The sequence below is a fragment of the Armigeres subalbatus genome, chromosome 1, assembly GCF_024139115.2.
Source record: "Armigeres subalbatus isolate Guangzhou_Male chromosome 1, GZ_Asu_2, whole genome shotgun sequence".
Classification (NCBI taxonomy): Eukaryota; Metazoa; Arthropoda; class Insecta; order Diptera; family Culicidae; genus Armigeres; species Armigeres subalbatus.
The window spans coordinates 208,723,687-208,749,452 of NC_085139.1; the positions used below are offsets into that span (position 1 = coordinate 208,723,687).

The 25,766-nt window shown below is 40.4% G+C and overlaps 1 protein-coding gene across 1 annotated transcript in view; it reads left to right on the forward strand.

Moving 5' to 3' along the window:
- Positions 1–25,766, forward strand: part of LOC134205714 (corticotropin-releasing factor-binding protein) — a 127,466-nt gene that overhangs the window by 40,161 nt on the left and 61,539 nt on the right. The window contains exon 3 of the mRNA XM_062681255.1: positions 22,604–22,670. Coding sequence (XP_062537239.1) covers positions 22,604–22,670 — 67 coding nt within the window. The remainder of the gene's footprint in view (positions 1–22,603; positions 22,671–25,766) is intronic.

The following is a 25,766-nucleotide window of genomic DNA, read 5'->3' on the forward strand; positions in this document are numbered from 1 at the left end:
GCCGGGTACCTTGCTGCAGCGCGACCGCCCGCGCTGCGTCCTTCTCCTCCAGAATCTGTCTGCACTCTTCGTCGAACCAATCGTTCCGTCGACTTCGACCCATATACCCGACGTTGTTCTCCGCTGCGTCGTTAATGGCTGCTTTGACTGTATTCCAGCAGTCCTCAAGAGGGGCCCCATCGAGCTCACCCTCTTCCGGCAACGCTGCCTCGAGATGCTGCGCGTATGCAGTGGCGACATCAGGTTGCTTCAGTCGCTCTAGGTCGTACCGCGGCGGTCGTCGGTACCGAACATTGTTGATGACGGATAGTTTTGGGCGCAGTTTAACCATCACCAGATAGTGGTCAGAGTCGATGTTAGCGCCACGATATGTCCTGACGTCGATAATGTCGGAGAAGTGTCGTCCATCAATCAGAACGTGGTCGATTTGTGATTCTGTCTGCAGTGGTGATCTCCAGGTGTACCGATACGGGAGGCTGTGTTGGAAGTAGGTGCTGCGAATGGCCATATTCTTGGAGGCGGCGAAATCAATTAGTCGTAGGCCGTTTTCGTTCGTCAGCCGGTGAGCGCTGAACTTTCCAATAGTCGGTCTAAACTCCTCCTCTTGGCCAACCTGAGCGTTCAAATCTCCTATGATGATTTTGACGTCGTGGCTTGGGCAGCTGTCGTACTCACGTTCCAGCTGCGCGTAGAATGCGTCCTTATCATCATCAGTGCTTCCGGTGTGGGCTATGGACGTTGATTATGCTGAAGTTGAAGAACCGGCCTTTGATCCTCAACCTGCACATTCTCTCGTTGATCGGCCACCACCCGATCACGCGCCTTTGCATGTCGCCCATCACTATGAAAGCTGTTCCCAGCTCGTGTGTGCTGCCGCAGCTCTGGTAGATGGTATGATTACCTCTAAACGTTCGCACCATTGATCCCTTCCAACAAACCTCCTGCAGCGCTACGATGCCGAATCCACGGTCCTTGAGCACATCGGCGAGTATGCGTGTGCTCCCGATGAAGTTGAGAGATTTCAAAATAGATTAAATTTACTGTATAAATCCGCATTAGAACTCACTTTTTAAATTAAATCACTTTAATTTATGACACTTTGAAAAAGGGCAAAAAAAACTTTCGAGTTGTTTTTCTGGTCCAAAAAAATTATTTGTTTCTAGTTCAAAGTAGAGATGGCCATCCGGTTTGATATTGAGCACAAAACATCATGCTATTATAGCAAATAAATGGTTGCCAGAATGACAGCATCTCTTATCTGTCAAAAGATACATAGGGGTGCCCATAACCGAACCTCCTCCCCTACATATTGCTAGTATATGTATATAATATAGTATATAATATGATTATTCAAATATGCTAGGAACAGTTTAAATGCTTTCCTCATATTAAGCAATCAATCGAGCTCACAACCTCCGTCCGAATATATATTTTCTTCCTTTCGCTCGTTAAGTTAAATACTGGTCTGTAATTACAATTCATCAAAGTTTGGATGGCTAATTAAAAATTTACAGCAGTAACGAGATGGTCGTCGGCTAATATCTTCCGGCAGCGAGAATAACTCATTTATCTGTGGCTCTCTGCAGCTTAGTAACCAGAATAGGATGGGGAAGGAGTTTTTTTTTTCTATTTCTTGCAGGTAATTATTATGACATCTCAAATGCGCGTAGAATGCGTCCTTATCATCATCAGTGCTTCCGGAGTGTGGGCTATGGACGTTGATTATGCTGAAGTTGAAGAACCGGCCTTTGATCCTCAACCTGCACATTCTCTCGTTGATCGGCCACCACCCGATCACGCGCCTTTGCATGTCGCCCATCACTATGAAAGCTGTTCCCGGCTCGTGTGTGCTGCCGCAGCTCTGGTAGATGGTATGATTACCTCTAAACGTTCGCACCATTGATCCCTTCCAACAAACCTCCTGCAGCGCTACGATGCCGAATCCACGGTCCTTGAGCACATCGGCGAGTATGCGTGTGCTCCCGATGAAGTTGAGAGATTTGCAGTTCCACGAACCGAGTTTCCAATCGCTAGTCCCTTTTCGTCGCAGTGGTCTTCGCCGATGGTTCCGGTCCGTACTCTCTTGTTGATTGTTCGTTGCTTATGATTTTTAAAGGCTGGCTTGCAGGGCCTGACACCAAACCCCTAAATTTCCGGAGGACCATTCCTCCTTATTTCCGGTGGACCATGGTGCACAGTTTCACTTAGAGTCCCTCGCTGGCACTCGGACGATGATCAGCCGCCCTAACATGGAGAACAGACGCTGTTGTGAGCCGATCCTGACATGGAGAACAGACGCTCAATAAGATTTGAACCTCCGGAAGAGCAAACCCCCTTCCCTGTCAGCATACGACCATAGTTCCCACCGGGGTTGGTTACCCGATCTTCCCTAAGGTTGCTCGTATCCCGGCCAGCACCGCGGGGAGGTAGGGATAGGAGTTGCTGGGTAAGAGGCTAAGGACCGCGAGATGGGGTCTATTTTATTCCTTCAGGTACGCGAAGTACCAATGGTACGCTTTACCCAGCATTTGCCGTGCCCGATTTGGACACATCTGAATCCTAAATCATGTGCATGGCTAAGGCTCTGTTTGAAAACCATGGGTTGGTATTGGCTTCGTATTATGCCCAGATGACGTGGAAGATCAATTGGTCTGCACTCAAGAATAATTTGAATAAAAAAAATAAATATCAAGATAAAACATACGATTTAGACATATCTAGATCATTAATCATGCGCATGGTCTCTAAGGGCCTGTATGGCCACCATAGGATGCTAATAGCTTTGTATTGAGCCCGGTTGACTTGGTACACCAATAGATCTGAACTCCACAATGATTTGAAGAATTTAGAACATCCGATTTGGACATATCTAGATAATGAATCATGCATATGTTTTCTAGGGCTCTAGATCAGCAGATTTAAACTTCAGAATGATTTGAAAGACTTAGAACATCAGGTTTGGACATATCTAGAACGTAAATTATACGCATGGCCCTAAAAGACCTGTATTGAGCTCAGTTGACTTTGTAAACCAAATAGTCTGAGCACCAGATTGATTTGGAGAACTTAGAAAATCCGAGTTGGAAACATCTAGATCGTGAATTATGTTAATGGCCTCTAAGGGCCTGTAAGTACCCCATATGTTGCTATTAGCTGTGTATCGAGTCCAGTTGTCTTGGTAGACCAATGTGCCTGAACTCTAGAATGATTTTGAGAACTTAGAACATCCGGTTTGAACATATATATGTTTGGTTTTCTATTGCCTGTTGTGGTTGCTATTGTCTTTGAATTAAGCCCAGCTGACGAGGTAGATCAATACGTTTTAACTCAAGAATGATTTGGAGAACTTATAACATCCGGTTTGGACATATCTAGATCATAAATCATGCATATGGTTTCCAGGACCTGTATGGGTTGCTGTTTTCTTTGAATGGAGCCCAGCTGACCTGGTTTGGATAATTTAGAACATCCGAATCGGACATATCTAGATCGTAAATCATGCGCATGGCCTCTAGGCCTAGGTTGTTATTAGCTTGATATCTATCCCAGTAATCATGGTAGATCAATTCGACTGAACTCCAGAATGATTTGGAGAACTTATAACATCCGGTTTCGACATATCTAGATCGTGAATCATGCACAAGGCCTTTAAGGACTCGTATGGGTTGTTATTGACTTGATATCAAGCCCAGTTGTCTTGGTAGATCATCTGAAGTCCAGAACGATTTGGAGAACTTAGAACATGCGGTTTGGACATATCTAGATCGTGAATCATGCAGAAGGCTTCTAAGGGCCTGTATGGGTTGTTATTGGGTTGATGTCGAGCCCAGTAATCTTGATAGATTAATTCGTCTGAACTCCAGAATGATTTGGAAAACATAGAACATACGGTTTGGACATATCTAGATCGTAAATTATACACATGGCCTCTAAGGGCCTGTAAGGGTTGTTATTGGCTTGATATCGAGCCCAGTTGTCTTGGTAAACCTATTCGTCTGAACTCCAGAATGATTTGGAGAACTTAGAACATCCGGATTAAACATATCTAGATATCAAATCATGCACATGGCCTCTAAGGGCATGTATGGGCACCATGGGTTGCTATTGGTTTCGTACTAAGCGTAATTGATTTGGTAGGCCAAGGCCATAAAATCCAAAATGGTTTGGAGAACCTAGATCAACTGTAGAAACATTGTCTGCATTCATGATTAATCATTACTGAAATAGTATCATGTACATTTCTGAGAAAAAACAGCAATAAAATCGTTCATTCGCGATATTCGTGTGCAATTTTCGTCCATATAAAAGTGGCCAACTGACGATCCTTCCTCCGACGATTACAGGATGTAGGTGTGGCCGATCAACAATCTTAGGTCAGTTTCATAAAATTTATGAGCTGACGATTATTTTGGTATATAAACATGTAAATTTGGCTGTGAAATGCCCGAGATATTGCCAAGTCAAATCCGGGTCAATATGACCCGAACACCGTAAGTGTAAGTTTTTTGAGCACTGTAGGAAGGTTAAAAATAAGTTGAGGGATAACTCAAACGATATTGAATGATTTATCTATAAAATGAGGGTGCCCATAACCGAAATTGCGCTTAAATTTTGAAGGCAATCGTCATTGAGCCTCAAAATAGATTAAATTTACTGTATAAATCCGCATTAGAACTCACTTTTTGAATTAAGTCACTTTAATTTATGACACTTTGAAAAAGGGCAAAAAAACTTTCGTGTTGTTTTTTTGGTACAATAATTTTTTTTGTTTCTAGTTCAAAGTAGAGATGGCCATCCGGTTTGATATTGAGCACAAAACATCATGCTATTATAGCAAATAAATGACGGTTGCCAGAATGACAGCATCTCTTATCTGTCAAAAGATACATAGGGGTGCCCATAACCGAACCTCCTCCCCTACATATTGCTAGTATATGTATATAATATAGTATATAATATGATTATTCAAGTATGCTAGGAACAGTTTAAATGCTTTCCTCATATTAAGCAATCAATCGAGCTCACAACCTCCGTCCGAATATATATTTTCTTCCTTTCGCTCGTTAAGTTAAATACTGGTCTGTAATTACAATTCATCAAAGTTTGGATGGCTAATTAAAAATTTACAGCAGTAACGAGATGGTCGTCGGCTAATATCTTCCGGCAGCGAGAATAACTCATTTATCTGTGGCTCTCTGCAGCTTAGTAACCAGAATAGGATGGGGAAGGAGTTTTTTTTTCTATTTCTTGCAGGTAATTATTATGACATCTCAAGAAAAGTTCATGAGCCGGATAGCTTCTGTGTCAAGATTTTAGCTGATTTTTATTACGGTAATGTTGTGATGGTTGTTTCCTTGGCGATTGGTTCAAGCTACACGGTTTATCTTGACGATATTTTCCTTGTGGTTGAATCCATCTAAACAATAATTAGTGAGGCTAAAACTATATTTGTTCTTTGTTACCGCACAAGTTAAACATTTTTCAAATGCACGTCATACCAATTGTACCCATCTTATGTCTAAGTACCAGTATATTTTAATATGTATTTATATCACATTACATTCTGAACGATTGGTATGAACCATTGTTAGATAAGTAATCACCGTTGGCAATCCAGTTTTGCTTTACATTCTGTCTGTATCGCACCCGATACTGGATGGTACTTTTTGCTGTAAGCATCATCTAGTAATGGTACTTAGAGTAATCCCACCCGTAAAACGTGACAATTGAGTTGAAGCACAGATCATTCCCTCTGTGTCATCATTCATTGCGGAAATGTTGGTGCTTTTCAACTCCCACACTTGAGGCATGATTGATTGCGAGTAGGTCCTCCCATTGGGATTGTTTTCCACCGCAACCATGAGGGGAACTTTCTATTCAGATGCAAAAACAAAAGAAATATTAAAAACTTCGAAATAAGCTGAGTGAGCGAGCAGCAAAAGATCTAATCAACCGAGTCAGCGTGTTTTCCTCAGTTGCCAACAGGAAACCGCATGGTGCACTGCGAAGGAAGAGCAGCAAGAGTTTTGTTCCTTGGGTGAAAAAGCTCGATTCGGGTAGAATGGAGTAAGATGCAACAGCTTTGAAAAACAGCACACCATTTAGGATCATAATGAATTTGTCCATTATCCATTATGTCCATTATCGTAGGGGCTAAAACCAACGAAAGCAACGTACATTTGCTAGAACTCCACTATAGTAGAACGTTTATCCTGAGCTTACGATTTGGTACGTATGAGTTTTACGAAAAAACGTCTCTTTTATTGGTTTTCGAGACTATGACGAACAGACGAAAATACCTGCCGTGTCCCTAGGCGAAATGTTTTCACAAAAGTGAAAAATCGTTTATACTGCACTAAAAACATTAGTCAGATTTAGGATGTTAAATTCTTCAAAAATGATGTTTTGGAAAATACAATATTCTTATGTGCATATGAATTCATTCTCTCCAGCTTGAACCCTTTGAATGCTGCACATTTTGATACATGTAGCTGAGAAATAAAAAAACGGTACCTACCTCACATGGAAAATGGTATTTCGCTCCAGCGGTTGTCGGGACCCATGGTATTCCAAAGCGCAGCACCATGTACCTCTCGCAGCGTTCTATTGCAAACCGATACGATGCAAATATTGAATAATTAAGTTAGCCTCTCGTTCACATCAGCGGTGAACTGAAACCAATTAGAATCGCTATTCTGTAGGACTGTGCAACCACGCTAACCTTGTTTTGTTGGCAAGACATGCCAATATTGAGAAGGTTATCAAATTTACTTCGATTCCACTAGATTCTTCGATGAGTGAAAAGTAGAAGAAGAACGCAGTTCTACAAGTTCGAAGTTTGGACATTATACAGAGCTAGTTTCGTCTATGTGTGTAAACTGCAAGACTTTTAGCTGGCTATGCAAAACGTAGAAAGTTCTACTTCCTGCCGCAACAGGCGACTAACCTCATTATCACATGTAACGAGTGTTCCAAGATATATGAATTAGTCGACAACTTAAAATCGCATCCCATCTAAGGGTATGCGATAACACACCTTTTTTCCTGCTTTGCGTCATGGTTTCGATTCCCGACCCCTCCACCAAACCCTTGTCAGTGTTTGCCGGAAGTGTAGCCCAAAATGGTGGCAATTTGGATTGGATTTGGATTGGATTTAGATTGTATTTGGATTGGATTTGGTTTGGATTTGGATTGGATTTGGATTGGATTTGGATTGAATTTGGATTGGATTTGGATTGGATTTGGATTGGATTTGGATTGGATTTGGATTGGTTGGATTGGATTTGGTTTGGGTTTAGATTGGTTTGGATTGGTTTGGTTGGTTTCGATTGGTTTGGATTGGTTTGGATTGAATTTGGATTGGTTTGGATTGGATTTGGATTGGTTTGGATTGGTTTGGATTGAATTTGGATTGGTTTGGATTAGATTTGGATTGGTTTGGATTGGTTTGGATTGGTTTGGATTGGTTTGGATTGGTTTGGATTGGTTTGGATTGGTTTGGATTGGTTGGATTAGATTTGGATTGGTTTGGATTGGTTTGGATTGGTTTGGATTGGTTTGGATTGGTTTGGATTGGATTTGGATTGGATTTGGATTGGATTTGGATTGGATTTGGATTGGATTTGGATTGGATTTGGATTGGATTTGGATTGTATTTGGATTGTATTTGGATTGGATTTGCATTGTATTTGCATTGGATTTGGATTGGATTTAGATTGTATAACCGTCCACGTTTACCGAGTTTAATTAATCGGCGGCTTTAGCGCCACTCTCAACGAGAGACCACCGGTCACGTTTTAATTGCCCGACCTTTTGAGACTATTTGGCTCAGGGAAAACTCTAGAACGGTTATCAAGCGAAATTGGCAAAATCTCTCAAGCGCAAGCTAAATCTCCTCCCATTCATTCACCGCAAGACCTTAGGGACCGCAAAAAGTTTCCATACAATCAAGAAAAAACGTTTTTGGCTCCCGAAATTAGTGAGTCGTTTATTTAAGAAATTGACGTTAAACGTAATTAAGCTAAATCACTTTACTTTTAGAATGGTTTATTCGTGCTGGACGTTTTCAACGGAAATGGAAACATAAGAGCAAACATGGCCATGTAACTAAGCTCTAACACGTACCTGCGCAGGTTTTTGATGATCGATGGGGCCCGACGAACCTCGACGAATCTGGCAGCTTCTGGCTCGAGAAAACCTCGACGATGGCGGTGATGCGATGGCTGCCACCGGAATGTCCACGCTGCGATTTGGCGCGCAACGTAAAGATGACCCGCGTGTGTGTTATGGCCGAACTAGAGATGCGGAGGTAGTGGCGGCTGGAACGGAAGCTTCCGTTTTGTTCCGCGAGAGCAATGGCGGCTTAAAAATGCCGATTATGTCCCCGGGCGATCCGCACTTACGGATAGAGGCACACGCACCCAAAGCGACCCGGCTTCGCGTACCATTCCGTTCCACCGAGCGGGGATCAGCGAAACCTCTATCTTTCGGTTCGGATCGGGTTCACTGCGTGCAATGGACGACACGCGCTCTCGGATGGCTCCGGTCCACAGAAAATGACGGAGAGGGACCTTACCTTCGGCAATGGACGACCGATGGGAGATTCTTCGCTACGATGGTTTGAACGACTTCACACACTCCGTTTAACTACGTACTTGAGGCGGGCCTTCACGGTACACACGGGTCTCGATGATCTCGAACGGAATTCGTGGCTCGCACCACGACGGGACCTTGGACGGTCGCCACAAGACGACGGAAATTTCCAGCCGTACGAAAAAAGCGCAGCGCGCTGCGTCCAACACGAAGTTATTTTAGTATTAAGTTAAATCGCTCACATAATTAAGTATAATTACCTTTTTTCGTAGTAGTAGGTTTAATAAAAAAATTCAAGCAGAATTTGCGATACAACGGACCTCAGTCCACTAAACAAAGAAAGAAACACAAAACGTTTAACACCACTTATCATTTTTTTAAACTCACTCACTAATGTTACCTTTAAATTGTACTTCAAATCACACAAGATATTCTCAAAACGTAAGTATCTCTAATCGCGTACTTCTGCTTTCCAGCCGATCTTCTAGCGAAATGATCGAGCGGATGAAATAGCTACGCCAAGAAACTGTGCCTCTTTTCAAATTTGAGCCCTATTCAAGTATCTTAAAAGACTACTCTGTAACTATTCTTCAGGAGAATGCATTATTTGAAAATCGCGGCAAATGATTTGCATGGCGCCGAGAAGCATGGCGAATTTAAACCGCTTATTTTTAATTTAGCGCCATGCTATAAAAGCAGAGCTTTTATAACATGTTCCATGTACGCGAGTTGAGCACAGAGATAGCTCGATTTTATCAACACTAGCTTTTATTTAAAGTTATTATTTTATTCTTATAATATGTTCAGTTTACGAATAATTAATTAACAACAACAAAAACGTAAAACGTTACAATTGGATTTGGATTGGATTTGGATTGGATTTGGATTGGATTTGGATTGGATTTGGATTGGATTTGGATTGGATTTGGATTAGATTTGGATTGGATTTGGATTGGATTTGGATTGGATTTGGATTGGATTTGGATTGGTTTGGATTGGTTGGATTTGGAATTTGGATTGGTTTGGATTGGTTTGGATTGGTTGGATTGGTTTGGATTGAATTTGGATTGGTTTGGATTGGTTTGGATTGGTTTGGATTAGATTTGGATTGGTTTGGATTGGTTTGGATTGGTTTGGATTGGTTTGGATTGGTTGGATTGGTTTGGATTGGTTTGGATTAGATTTGGATTGGTTTGGTTGGTTTGGATTGGTTTGGATTGGTTTGGATTGGTTTGGATTGGTTTGGATTGGTTTGGATTGGTTTGGATTGGTTTGGATTGGTTTGGATTGGATTTGGATTGGTTTGGATTGGTTTGGATTGGTTTGGTTGGTTTGGATTGGTTTGGATTGGTTTGGATTGGTTTGGATTGGTTTGGATTGGTTTGGATTGGTTTGGTTGGTTTGATTGGTTTGGTTTGGTTTGGATTGGTTTGGATTGGTTTTGATTGGTTTGGATTGGTTTGGATTGGTTTGGATTGGTTTGGTTGATTTTGATTGGTTTGGATTGGTTTGGATTGGTTTGGATTGGTTTGGATTGGATTGGATTGGATTGGGGTTGGTTTGGATTGGATTGGTTTGGATTGTGTTTGGATTGGTTTGCGTTGGTTTGGATTGGTTTGATTGGTTTGGATTGGTTTGGATTGGTTTGGATTGTGTTTGGATGGGATTTGGATTGGGTTTGGATGGGTTTGGATTGGATTGGTTTGGATTGGATTGGTTTGGATTAGATTTGGATTGGTTTGGATGGGTTTGGATTGGTTTGGACTTGGATTGGTTGTGTTGGTTTGGATGGGGTTTGGATTGGATTGGTTGTGTTGGTTTGGGTTGGATTGGTTTGGATTGGTTTGGATTGGTTTGGATTGGTTTGGATTAAATTTGGATTGGATTCGGATTGGTTTGGATTGGTTGGATTGGTTTGGATTGGTTTGGATTGCGTTTGGATTGTGTTTGGATTGGTTTGGATTGGTTTGGATTGGTTGGTTTGGATTGGTTGGATTGGTTTGGATGGGTTTGGTTGGTTTGGACTTGGATTGGTTTGGATTGGTTGGATTAAATTTGGATTAGATTCGGATTGGTTGGATTGGTTTGGATTAGTTTGGATTGGTTTGGATTGGTTGGTTTGGATTGCATTTGGATTGTGTTTGGATTGGATTGGATTGGTTTGGATTGGTTTGGATTGGTTTGGATTGGTTTGGATTGGTTGGATTGGTTTGGATTGGTTTGGTTGGTTTGGATTTGGATTGGGGTTTGGATTGGTTTGGATTGGTTTGTTTTGGTTTGGATTGGTTGGTTGGTTGGATTGGTTTGATTGGTTTGGATTGGTTTGGATTGTTTGGTTGGTTTGGATTGGATTGGATTGGATTGGATTAGTTTGGTTGGTTTGGATTGGTTTGGGTTGGTTTGGTTGGTTTGGATTGGTTTGGATTGGTTTGGATTGGTTTGGTTGGTTTGGATTGGTTTGGATTGGTTTGGATTGGTTTGGATTGGTTTGGATTGGTTTGGATTGGTTTGGTTGGTTTGGATTGGTTTGGATTGGTTTGGTTGGTTTGGATTGGTTTGGATTGGTTGGTTTGGATTGGTTTGGATTGGTTTGGATTGGTTTGGTTGGTTTGGATTGGTTTGGATTGGTTTGGTTGGTTTGGATTGGTTTGGATTGGTTTGGATTGGTTTGGATGGGTTTGGATTGGATTGGTTTGGATTGGTTTGGATTGGTTTGGATTGGTTTGGATTGGTTTGGATTGGTTTGGATTGGTTTGGATTGGTTTGGATTGGTTTGGTTGGTTTGGATGGGATTTGGATTGGTTTGAATAGGTTTGGATTGGATTGGTTTGGATTAGTTTGGATTGGTTTGGATGGGTTTGGATTGGTTGGACTTGGATTGGTTGTGTTGGTTTGGTTGGTTTGGATTGGCTTTGGATTGGTTTGGTGGTTTGATTGGTTTGGATTGAATTTGGATTGGTTTGGATTGGTTTGGTTTGGATTGGTTTGGATTGGTTTGGTTGGTTTGGATTGGATTGGTTTGGATTGGTTTGGTTTGGATTGGATATGGATTGGTTTGGATTGGTTTGGATTGGTTTGGATTGGTTTGGATTGGTTTGGTTGGTTTGGTTGGTTTGGATTGGTTTGGATTGGTTTGGATTGGTTTGGATTGGTTTGGATTGGTTTGGTTGGTTTGGTTGGTTTGGATTGGTTTGGATTGGTTTGGTTTGGATTGGTTTGGTTGGTTTGGATCGACTTTGGTTAGATTCGGATTGGTTTGGATTGGTTTGGATTGGTTTGATGGGATTTGGTTTGGTTTGGATTGGTTTGGATTGGATTTGGATTGGTTTGGATTGGTTTGGATTGGTTTGATTGGATTTGGATTGGTTTGGATTGGTTTGAATTGGTTCGATTGGTTTCGATTGGTTTGGATTGCATTTGGTTTGATTTGGATTGGTTGGAATTGGATTGAATTTGGATTGGTTTGGATTGGGTTTTGATTGGATTGGTTTGGATTGGTTTGGATTGGTTTGGATTGGATTGGTTTGGTTTGGTTGGTTTGGATTGGTTTGGATTGGTTTGGATTGGTTTGGTTGGTTTGGATTGGTTTGGATTGGTTTGGTTGGTTTGGTTTGGATTGGTTTGGTTGGTTTGGTTTGGGTTGGTTTGGATTGGTTTGGATTGGTTTGGATTGGATTGGACTTGGATTGGTTTGGTTTGGATTGGTTTGGATTGGTTTGGTTGGTTTGGATTTGGATTATGTTTGGGATGGTTTGGTTTTAATTTGGATTGGTTTGCGTTGGTTTGGATTGGATGTGGATTGGTTTGGATTGGATTTGGATTGGTTTGGATTGGCTTTGGATTGGTTTGGATTGGTTTGGATTGGTTTGGATTGGTTTGGATTGGTTTGGATTGGTTTGGATTGGTTTGGATTGGATTTGGATTGGTTTGGATTGGTTTGGATTGGTTTGGATTGGTTTGGATTGGTTTGGTTGGTTTGGTTGGTTTGGATTGGTTTGGTTTGGATTGGTTTGGATTGGTTTGGATTGGTTGGTTTGGATTGGTTTGGTTGGATTGGTTTGGATTGGTTTGGATTGGTTTGGATTGGATTTGGATTGGTTTGGATTGGTTTGGATTGGTTTGGATTGGTTTGGATTGGCTTTGGATTGGTTTGGATTGGTTTGGATTGGTTGGTTTGGATTGGTTTGGATTGGTTTGGATTGGTTTGGATTGGTTTGGATTGGTTTGGATTGGTTTGGATTGGCTTTGGATTGGATTGGTTTGGATTGGTTTGGATTGGTTTGGGTTGGTTTGGATTGGTTTGGATTGGCTTTGGATTGGGTTTGGATTGGGTTTGGATTGGATTTGGATTGGACTTGGATTGGTTTGGATTGGTTTGGATTGGTTGGATTGGTTTGGATTGGTTTGGATTGGTTTGGATTGGTTTGGATTTGGATTGGTTTGGATTGGTTTGGTTGGTTTTGATTGGTTTGGATTGGTTTGGATTGGTTTGGATTGGTTTGGATTGGTTTGGTTGGTTTGGATTGGTTTGGATTGGATTTGGATTGGTTTGGTTGGTTTGGATTGGTTTGGATTGGTTTGGGTTTGGTGGTTGGATTGGTTTGGATTGGATTGGTTTGATTGGTTGGATTGGATTGGTTTGGATTGGTTTGGTTGGTTTGGATTGGTTGGATTGGTTTGGTTTGGTTGGTTTGGATTGGTTTGGATTGGTTTGGATTGGTTGGATTGGTTTGGATTGGTTTGGATTGGTTGGTTGGTTGGATTGGTTTGGTTGGTTGGATTGGTTGGATTGGATTGGTTTGGTTGGATTTGGTTGGATTGGTTGGATTGGTTTGGTTGGTTTGGATTGGTTTGGTTGGTTTGGATTGGTTTGGTTGGTTTGGATTTGGTTGGTTTGGATTGGTTGGATCTGGATTAATTTTGGATTGGTTTGGATTGGTTTGGATTAGATTTGGATTGGTTTGGTTGGTTTTGATTGGTTTGGATTGGTTTGGATTGGATGTGGATTGGTTTGGATTGGACTTGGATTGGTTTGGATTGGTTTGGATTGGTTTGGTTGGTTTGGTTGGTTTGGATTGGTTTGGATTGGTTTGGATTGGTTTGGGTTGGTTTGGATTGGTTTGGATTGGTTTGGTTGGTTTGGATTGGTTTGGATTGGTTTGGTTGGTTTGGATTGGTTTGGATTGGATGTGGTTTGGTTGGTTTGGATTGGTTTGGATTGGTTTGGTTGGATTGGTTTGGTTGGTTTGGTTTGGTTGGTTTGGATTGGTTTGGATTGGTTTGGATTGGTTTGGATTGGTTTGGATTGGTTTGGATTGGTTTGGTTGGTTTGGATTGGTTTGGATTGGTTTGGATTGGTTTGGATTGGTTTGGTTGGTTTGGTTGGATTTGGATTGGTTTGGTTGGTTTGGTTGGTTTGGTTGGTTTGGATTGGTTTGGATTGGTTTGGATTGGTTTGGTTGGTTTGGATTGGTTTGGATTGGTTTGGATTGGTTTGGATTGGTTTGGATTGGTTTGGATTGGTTTGGATTGGATTTGGATTGGTTTGGATTGGTTTGGATTGGTTTGGATTGGTTTGGATTGGTTTGGATTGGTTTGGATTGGTTGGTTTGGATTGGTTTGGATTGGTTTGGTTGGTTTGGATTGGTTTGGATTGGTTTGGATTGGTTTGGATTGGTTGGATTGGTTGGATTGGTTTGGATTGGTTTGGATTGGTTTGGATTGGTTTGGATTGGTTTGGATTGGTTTGGATTGGTTTGGATTGGTTTGGATTGGTTTGGATTGGTTTGGATTGGTTGGATTGGTTTGGATTGGTTTGGATTGGTTTGGATTGGTTTGGATTGGTTTGGTTGGTTGGTTTGGATTGGTTTGGATTGGTTTGGATTGGTTTGGGTTGGTTTGGGTTTGGTTTGGGTTGGTTTGGATTGGTTTGGATTGGTTTGGATTGGTTTGGATTGGTTTGGATTGGTTTGGATTGGTTTGGTTGGTTTGGATTGGTTTGGATTGGTTTGGATTGGTTGGTTGGATTGGTTTGGATTGGTTTGGATTGGTTTGGATTGGTTGGTTTGGATTGGTTTGGTTGGATTTGGATTGGATTTGGATTGGATTTGGATTGGATGTGGATTGGATTTGGATTGGATTTGGATTGGATTTGGATTGGATTTGGATTGGATTTGGATTGGATTTGGATTGGATTATTTTGGTTTGTATTTTAATTTGGAGTGGATTTGGATTGCATTTGGAATGGATTTGGATTGGATTTGGATCGGATTTGGATTTGGATTGGATTTGGATTGGATTTTGATTGGATTTGGATTGGATTTGGATTGGATTGGGTTTTGATTGGATTAGAATTGGATTGGATTTCAATTTGGATTGGATTTTAATTTGGATTGGATTTTAATTTGGATAGGATTTGGATTGGATTTGGATTGCATTTGGGTTTGGATTGGATTTTAATTTTAATTGGATTTAAATTTGGATTGGATTTTCATTTGGATAGGATTTGGATTGGATTTGGATTGGATTTGGATTGGAATTGAATTGGATTTGGATTGGATTTGGATTGGATTTGGATTGGAATTGGATTTGTATTGGATTTTAATTGGATTGGATTTGGATTGGATTTGGATTGGATTTGGATTGGATTTGGATTGGGTTTGGATTGGATTTGGATTGGATTTGGATTGGATTTGGATTGGTTTGGATTGGTTTGGATTGCATTTGGATTGGTTTGGATTGGTTTGGATTGGTTTGGTTGGAATTGGATTGGGTTTGGATTGGTTTGGTTTTTGGTTGGTTTTTAATTTGGATTGGTTTGCGTTGGTTTGGATTGGTTTGGATTGGTTTGGATTGGTTCAGTTGGTTTGGATTGGTTTGGTTGGATTGGTTTGGATTGGTTTGGATTGGTTTGGATTGGTTTGGATTGGTTTGGATTGGTTTGGTTGGTTTGGTTGGTTCGGACTGGTTTGGATTGGTTTGGATTGGTTTGGTTGGTTTGGATTGGTTTGGATTGGTTTGGATTGGATTGGTTTGGTTGGTTTTTGGTTTGGATTGGTTGGATTGGTTTGCATTGTGTTTGGATTGGTTGGTTGGTTTGGAATGGTTGGATTGGTTTGGTTGGATTGGTTTGGTTTGGTTGGTTTGGATTGGTTTGGATTGGTTTGGATTGGATTTGGATTGGATTGGGTTTTGATTGGATTAGAATTGGATTGGATTTCAATTTGGATTGGATTTTAATTTGGATTGGATTTTAATTTGGATTGGATTTTAATTTGGATAGGATTTGGATTGGATTTGGATTAGATTTGGATTGCATTTGGGTTAGGATTGGATTTTAATGTTAACTGGATTTAAATCTGGATCGGTTTTTCGTTTGGATGGGATTTGGATTGGTTGGATTGGTTTGGATTGGTTTGGGTTGGAATTGGTTTGTGTTGGTTTGGATTGGATTGGTTTGGATTGGTTTGGATTGGTTTGGATTGGTTTGGATTGGTTTGGTTTGGATTGGTTTGGATTGGTTTGGATTGGTTTGGATTGGTTTGGATTGGTTTGGTTGGTTTGGATTGGTTTGGTTGGTTTGGTTGGTTTGGATTGGTTTGGATTGGTTTGGATTGGTTTGGTTGGTTTGGATTGGTTTGGTTGGTTTGGATTGGTTTGGTTGGTTTGGATTGGTTTGGATTGGTTTGGTTGGTTTGGATTGGTTTGGATTGGTTTGGTTGGTTTGGATTGGTTTGGATTGGTTTGGATTGGTTTGGATTGGTTTGGATTGGTTTGGATTGGTTTGGATTGGTTTGGATTGGTTTGGATTGGTTTGGATTGGTTGGATTGCATTTGGTTGGATTTTGATGTTGGTTTGATTGGTTTGGTTGGATTTGGATTGGTTTGGTTGGTTTGGATGGGTTTGGATTGGTTTGGATTGGTTTGGGTTTGGTTGGATTGGTTGGTTTGGATTGGTTTGGTTGGTTTGGATTGGTTTGGATTGGTTTGGGTTGGTTTGGGTTGGTTTGGATTGGTTTGGATTGGTTTGGTTGGTTTGGATTGGTTTGGATTGGTTTGGATTGGTTTGGATTGGTTTGGATTGGTTTGGTTGGTTTGGTTGGTTTGGATTGGTTTGGTTGGTTTGGTTGGTTTGGATTGGTTTGGTTGGTTTGGTTGGTTGGTTTGGATTGGTTTGGATTGGTTTGGTTGGTTTGGATTGGTTTGGATTGGATGTGGATTGGTTTGGATTGGTTTGGATTGGTTTGGATTGGTTTGGATTGGTTTGGATTGGTTTGGATTGGTTTGGATTGGATTGTTTTGGTTTGTATTTTGGTTTGGGTTGGTTGGATTGCGTTTGGAATGGTTGGATTGGTTTGGATCGGTTTGGATTTGGATTGGTTTGGATTGGATTTGGATTGGTTTGATTGGTTTGGGATTGGATTTGGATTGGATTGGGTTTGATTGGATTGGAGGTTGGATTGGTTTGGATTTGGTTGGTTTTAATTTGGATTGGTTTGGTTGGATGGGGTTTGGATTGGTTGGATTGCATTTGGGTTTGGATTGGATTTTAATTTTAATTGGATTTAAATTTGGATTGGATTTTCATTTGGATAGGATTTGGATTGGATTTGGATTGGATTTGGATTGGAATTAGTTGGTTTGGATTGGTTTGGATTGGTTTGGTTGGAATTGGTTTGTGTTGGTTTGGATTGGATTGGTTTGGATTGGTTTGGATTGGATTTGGATTGGTTTGGATTGGGTTTGGATTGGTTTGGATTGGTTTGGATTGGTTTGGTTGGTTTGGATTGGATTTGGTTGCATTTGGATTGGTTTGGATTGGTTTGGATTGATTTGGTTTGGAATTGGATTGGGTTTGGATTGGTTTGGATTTTGATTGGTTTTAATTTGGATTGGTTGGTTTGCATTGGTTTGGATTGGTTTGGTTGGTTTGGATTGGTTCAGTTGGTTTGGATTGGTTTGGTTGGATTGGTTTGGATTGGTTTGGATTGGTTTGGATTGGTTTGGATTGGTTTGGATTGGTTTGGATTGGTTTGGATTGGTTTGGATTGGTTTGGATTGGTTTGGATTGGTTTGGATTGGTTCGGACTGGTTTGGATTGGTTTGGATTGGTTTGGATTGCGTTTGGGTTTGGATTGGTTTTAATTTTGGTGGTTTAAATTTGGATTGGATTTTCATTTGGATGGGATTTGGATTGGTTTGGATTGGTTTGGATTGGAGTTGAATTGGATTTGGATTGGTTTGGATTGGTTTGGTTGGAATTGGTTTGTGTTGGTTTGGATTGGATTGGTTTGGATTGGTTTGGATTGGTTTGGATTGGATTTGGATTGGGTTTGGATTGGATTTGGATTGGATTTTGATTGGATTTGGATTGGATTTGGATTGGATTTGGATTGGATTTGGATTGGATTTGGATTGGATTTGGATTGATTTGGATTGGAATTGGATTGGGTTTGGATTGGATTTTGATTTTAATTGGATTTTAATTTGGATTGGATTTGCATTGGATTTGGATTGGATTTGGATTGGATTTGGATTGGATTCAGATTGGATTTGGATTGGATTTAGATTGGATTTGGATTGGATTTGGATTGGATTTGGATTGGATTTGGTTGGTTTGGGTTGGTTTGGATTGGTTTGGATTGGTTTGGATTGGTTTGGATTGGTTTGGTTGGTTTGGATTGGATTTGGATTGGATTCGGACTGGATTTGGATTGGATTTGGATTGGATTTGAATTGGATTTGGATTGGATTTGGATTGGATTTGGATTGGATTTTATTTTGGTTAGTATTTTAATTTGGAGTGGATTTGGATTGCATTTGCATTGTATTTGGATTGGATTTGGAATGGATTTGGATTTGGATTGAATTTGGATTGGATTTGGATTGGATTTGGATTGGATTTTGATTGGATTTGGATTGGATTTGGATTGGATTGGGTTTTGATTGGATTAGAATTGGATTGGATTTCAATTTGGATTGTATTTTAATTTGGATTGGATTTTAATTTGGATTGGATTTTAATTTGGATAGGATTTGGATTGGATTTGGATTGGATTTGGATTGCATTTGGGTTTGGATTGGATTTTAATTTTAACTGGATTTAAATTTGGATTGGATTTTCGTTTGGATAGGATTTGGATTGGATTTGGATTGGATTTGGATTGGATTTGGGTTGGAATTGGATTTGTATTGGATTTGGATTGGATTGGATTTGGATTGGATTTGGATTGGATTTGGATTGGTTTGGTTGGTTTGGATTGGTTTGGATTGGTTTGGATTGGTTTGGTTTGGATTGGTTTGGATTGGTTTGGTTGGTTTGGATTGGTTTGGTTGGTTTGGATTGGTTTGGTTGGTTTGGATTGGTTTGGTTGGTTTGGTTGGTTTGGGATTGGTTTGGTTGGTTTGGATTGGTTTGGATTGGTTTGGGTTGGTTTGGATTGGTTTGGATTGGTTTGGATTGGTTTGGTTGGTTTGGATTGGTTTGGTTGGTTTGGATTGGATTTGGATTGGTTTGGATTGGTTTGGATTGGTTTGGATTGGTTTGGATTGGTTGGTTTGGATTGGTTTGGATTGGTTTGGATTGTGTTTGGATTGGTTTGGGTTGGTTTGGATTGGTTTGGATTGGTTTGGATTGCATTTGGTTGGATTGGATTGGTTTGGTGTGGATTTTGATGGGATTTGGATTGGTTTTGATTGGTTTGGTTGGATGGGATTTGGATTGAATTTGGATTGGTTTGGATTGGTTTGGATTGGTTGGTTTGATTGGTTTGGACTGGTTTGGATTGGGTTTGGATTGGTTTTGGATTTTTAATTGGTTTTAATTTGGATTGGTTTGCGTTGGTTTGGATTGGTTTGGATTGGTTTGGATTGGATTCAGTTGGTTTGGATTGGTTTAGATTGGTTTGGATTGGTTTGGATTGGTTTGGATTGGTTTGGATTGGTTTGGGTGGTTGGATTGGTTTGGATTGGTTTGGATTGGATTGGTTTGGGTGGTTTGGTTGGTTTGGATTGGTTCGGATTGTGTTTGGATTGGTTTGGATTGGTTTGGATTGGGTTTGGATTGGTTTGGTTTGGATTGGTTTGGATTGGATGTGGATTGGTTTGGATTGGATTTGGTTGTGTTGGATTTGGTTTGGTTGGATTGGTTGGATTGGTTTGGTTGGATTGGATTTGGATTGGATTTGGATTGGATTTGGATTGGATGATTGGATTGGATTTGGATTGGATTTGGATTGGATTTGGATTGGATTTGGAATGGATTTGGATTGGATTTGGATTGAATTTGGATTGGATTTTATTTTGGTTTGTATTTTAATTTGGAGTGGATTTGGATTGCATTTGGATTGGATTTGGATTGGATTTGGTTTGGATTTGGATTGGATTTGGATTGGATTTGGATTGGATTTGGATTGGATTTGGATTGGATTTGGATTTGGATTGGATTTGGATTGGATTTGGATGGTATTTTGGTTGAATTCGGATTGGATTTGGTTTTGATTTTGATTGGTTTTTGATTGGATTTGGATTGGATTTGGATTGGATTTGGATTGAATTTGGATTGGATTTGGATTGGATTTGGATTGGATTTGGATTGGATTTGGATTGGATTCGGATTGGATTTTATTTTGGTTTGTATTTTAATTTGGATTGTATTTTAATTTGGATTGGATTTGGATGGTATTTGGGTTGAATTCGGATTGGATTTGGTTTTGATTTTGATTGGTTTTTGATTGGATTTGGATTGGATTTGGATTGGATTTGGATTGCATTTGAAATGAATTTTGATTGGATTTTGATTGGATTTGGATTGGATTTGGATAGGATTTGGATTGGATTTGGATTGGATTTGAATTGGATTTGGATTGGATTTTGATTGGAATGGGATTGGATTGGGATTGGATTTGGATTGGATTTGGATTGGATTTAGATAGGATTTGTTTGGAATTTGGTTTGAATTTGAATTCAATTAATTTAGAACTTCGTTGGTTTCAATTTATGTTGTTGTTATTATTCTCTCAGCTTTTCTTTTAAACGCTGCCTATGTCTGTTCTCAGTATTGCATTTGCGCTTCCTACTGCTTTGTTTTCTTTATCTGCTTGATCGTGAATTTTTCTTCCAATAAAATTTTCACCACCATCTTTCATATTTTTGACTTTCATTTGTGTATTAGCCATCTCCAACCTTCTATGGATATTCTTTGTACAAGCACTTATTGCTACTGTTGAATTGTATGTGCTGCTTATTGCCGATTTTTTTTTGATTTTCATCAAGGTTGCCTAAAGGTTTTCTACTGCGATGGGATCAAGATGAGAAATTCTAACACGAATCGACAAAATATGCAAACCACATTTCCCCATGTGCAAATTAGATTCAACAATCTCATGATAATGATTTCTAATGTGAAAAGTGGGAATTCAAAGTCGCAGTGAAAAACTTTTTGCAATTCTAACACAAATCTTTCTCAAATCACGCCAGGCTCTTGTTGAGCATGCTTCTGTGCGAAGCGGCGGCGTCATGATTTTGCATAACCAGGCCATAATGGAGCATCATATGTATGAAGGCAGCTAAGTATCTTCTACACATCAGCCAAAGAGCCAAGAAATCGGGCACTGTTCCGACGTCATCTGTTCATTCACGATCCCGTTTTACGCAAATACTAGCGGCCGCCCACCCAATAACCATTATTGGCATCGCACGAAACAAACATTTATTCAATCAATATTCCATCAACCATCCATCTATCCTCATTTTCCGATATTCACATTCGCTACCCATCTTGGAAGCACCGACTTGCAAATGTGTGACTTTCCTCGTGCTAACCGTCGTGAAAACGACTTACAATGAGTACCGCCTCGGCGACCTCCGGAAGGGGCAATAGCGATTTTCCATAAATCAACCGGCTGTTCCCACGCCAGCAGAGCTGCGTTGGAGGAACTCGTTTGTCTGAATATGTGCACCTTGTGCATCACTTTTGCTGGGCAATGAGCATATGTCCTGGAAATGTAGCAACTCGGAACGAATAATTGCTCTTGGATTGTTTGGCTGCTGTTATCATGATACCAAATGGCATAGGAGCATCGCTAAATCAGTTCACTAATTGCTAATACCTGCAGAAAGGGTATGTTTGGTTGATTTATGACAATCAACGATAAGTTGCGAATGGTTTATGGGACCGAGAGGTTCAATCGTGCCAGTTTATATGATGTCATTCGATGGAATTTGTTCATTGAAATGTTCACTCAATTCAAGGCGACGACTTTGATTTCATTGAAGTCTACTAATTTGTACAATTTGCAGTAATACGAAATACGATTGTATTTCAACGAATGTGTGACAATGAAGGTACGGCATCTTAGGAATAAAGATAAAGATACAAATAAAGCAGGGTAACTGTCCCGTTTTGGTCCAGATTTTTAATTTGATAAAATTATCGAGAGTGTTATTGGTTCCAATAGAATATGCAAGACAAAATTATCTAAATTGCTGCAAAAATGGAAAATGGAAGGTGGATAGGATAGTTAGATGAATTGATGAATAACCAAAAATAGCCGCAGCTGTCTGGAAAGGTTTGAATTCCTTTCTAATTCCTGAATTATTTATGGAATGTTACATCTTCATTATTGTAGATTTATAGCCATGGTCAATGTCGTGTGTGGTTACAACACAATTAATCATGTTGTGGTTATTATGTTGTTCTTATTCAAGCGTGGAACACATACTCTTTGATTACAATCAAGTATTTCGCAAGCACTTCAGCGTCCGTTGGCATCCAATTTATCGCTGTCGGTGATGAACAATTTAGCACATCGGACAACGGCACTCCAACGCATCCTTGCGGCACTGTTTAACAGATTTATGGAGTGTCGAGACAACTTCCTCGTCACATCGTTCCCCATGGCATTGCTGTACCACATGGTCACATATATTTGTTTGTTTTCTATGCCGCTATGCAATCAATGCAGGGATTGCTCTCACATTATCCTTTCTATTCTATGTTCTTCCTGTGCAGGCATGGCAAGCGGTGAGGAATCCGTTCGAGTTCAGTAAACCACCGGAGAAGATCATCCAAGTGACAGGTAAGCTACATAATATATGTGATAAATGAAACTTCAATCATTTCTGTTGGTCATTAAATATTTTCTACTGGATAGAATTGTTTTGCTATCGTCGTCGGGGGTGACAATGGGTCACTGTTTCTACTATTCAGAATACTTGCAGAATGGATTGAATGTATCTGAGGGCAAGAAAACCAAAATATAAGAGACATTTTTGACGGATTTTGCTCTACGACCTCCAGGCTGCCGGTGCGAGCGATGACCTATTCTCAACCCCGATGACGGTACTGTTTTTGCCTTTCTCGTTCAACAAAGTTGTACATTTCACTCCAAAATAGAACTTTTTATAGAAGGCTCAGAGACCCATAGTGTTATATACCAATCGACTTAGCTTGACGAACTGAGCAAACGTCTGTCTTTTTTTTTCTTGCTAAGCAATGGTCTGCTCAACATCCTGGGTTGTCCAGGAAGTGCGGGGTTAGGGGCCACCTCCAACAGCAAACGAGGGAGGCAGGACTGCATCCCCGACCCGCTAAACCGTTTCCATTGCCGCCAAGCCCATCGTCCCTTCGGTACAACCAGAAAGTAATGCTTCAAAGGGGGGCTAGTGCACAACGCTCCCTCGAGGTTAGCTGCGTGTCCTTGCATCGAACATCATGACTCGCTTTTTTAAAAGAACACCATGGTATCGTGTCAGCGCATTGCCGGCTTTCCAGGTGGCCTTACCACGCCCTATGTCCTCGGAAGGTGGGAAGGGTCGACTTCGCACCTGCTTCCCTCTGCACGACTGGTATCAAGAATGATGATGCCGCGTGCACCCCAAATTGACCTCTCTGCGATAGGGCCTATTCGCCAACACACAGAGGAACTTGCCGACGCGGTGCCTACGCCTGCCTCAGCCTTGACGAGGATCCCTTTTCGTCCTCGGGCTCGGAACCCGCCCGGTTAACCGACGCCGCGAAAGCGACGATACCATGTTGCCACTTGTTCGATAAAAGGATCGAGTTCGACCACAGGGCATGACCACCGGTATAACCCATGAAGCCGACTCCGAACCCTTGGACCACCTCTTATTTGCGCCTGAACTAGCCATTCCTCGAGTCCACACGCCACCTTCTGTGTAGCTCCGAGACGATTTGGAAATAGCCGATAAAACGGCGTTCCAGCCAACTTCATCTTCACCTCCGGGCTAGGTTGTCCGGGGTAGTGTCCAGACCACATGTGGCAAGCATGTGGTCACGCATTGTGCGAAAACGCGGGCACACGAACAACACGTGTTCCGCCGTTTCCTTTAAACCTGTGCACACCGGACACTCGAGCGAGGCCGAGTGTCCGAACCGGTGCACAGTGGCTAAAACCGTGTTTTAAGCGCGTTTAATTAATATCACCTTTATTATGCAAGTTAGCGTAATGGTCTCTTCGAGACATTTGATCAGTAAGTAAATGCGCTTCTTTGAAGGTATTCAGCTTACTGATCAATCCCTCTAAAAGTGAGATAACAATTTTCTTTTTCTGCTTTACAATGGACAAGGTTAATGTCTTCACAAAAGTTGTAGTAAAAGTTCTCCTGAAAAACTTTGTCGAAGACACCGAGTTCGTAATTTCGTTACTTTTGAAGATTTGTTACGTTTTATTCCGACAACCCCCTAAAAATGGTTTTTCCATCATAGCTTTTTTATTTTCAATTCTATTTTTTGCATGTTCTAGAAAGTTATAGATAATAACAAAATACGTCGTTTGGTGATAATTGCACCTTAAAAACTTGAAAAATAAAAAAGTTATAACAGTTTTAATGGATTTTTTAGTCATATTTGATGTAGTTGTAACTAAGTATAAGGCAAATTGTGGCAAACAATCTCATACGCATATCAAAGTACAAATAATGGACTTTAATTTAATACTTGAATTGTCGAGTTGTAAGCGAATGTAAGACATGTTTGAACAAATAACTTTTATTGCTATATTAGAAGTGTATTAATGAAAATGCATTCAAGAAGTTGCTTTGCTTATTTAAGATACTACACAAAATAATTTAAAAGCATTAAATTCGCTAAACGCTGTAGCTATTTTCACTGTCACTATTATCTTTGTTTAAGCTGCTATATGAAAAGTTCTCCTTTTCAGAAGAGTTTTTGCGTCCTCTGAAAACGAATATTTCGCTTTTTTATGGGCCATCCACGAGTTATATTTATAAACGGTTCAGATGAAACGAGTAGCATATCCAAAACATCACGGTCCGTTGCTTGTCTTGAAATTTTTCGGGTGCTGAGTTCTCGATATCTGCTTACCGGATAAAATATGTAAATAATATGCTCATATCAAAGAAATTGTGAGAATAATTATCTAATGATTTTGCACTGTTGTTCACATCCCTATGTCATGGTAGGCCAATCTATTTACGCCTACCCCTCTTGGTATTTCGTCTTCACACCGAACGAACTAGCGTGTAGGTCTTAACTTCTAGCCTGATTGTTGTTTTTTAGACTAAAAAAGTTATTGATTTTATAAATGGCTGCCGGTGGTATGTAGAATATCAAAACACTGTAATCAAATCTATTTAAATTTGCTATTTTATACATAGCTAATCAGTCAATGGAAATTCAAAATCGCCATCTGTTTTCTGTATGGAAAACAGGATGGCGCAACCTGTCGAGAAAAAACCAAAATGTTTTTAATGAAGTTTATAAAACGTATTTGATTGGTCCAGATATTATGCTGGAAATCGCCAAGAAGGTTGAAATACATATTAAAGTTACCTGCGATATATTCAACAAACTGTGGATTAAGCACCATCGAACAGAGTCCAAGGTTTTGCTGCATCATGGTAAGTTTCTTGATAAACCGTTCGTTCTTCCCCCGAGCATCCTGAATATGATTCCATCGACATCAAAGAATGCCAAGATTGGTCGTAGGCCAACGCCTTTCGAAAAGTGTGGCGAATCCACAAAGAGAAGAAAAACAGAAGCCATTCGTAAAGAGTTCCCAACCGAAGTACTTGCATTTGCAACTCAAGTTAAGCTTCGCGAATCAGGACAAACCCATGCTGCTAATATAGTGAAGGAAGCTACACAGACAACCCCATCGTGTGCAACAAGGATTTCCGAAGCATGGAAAAAA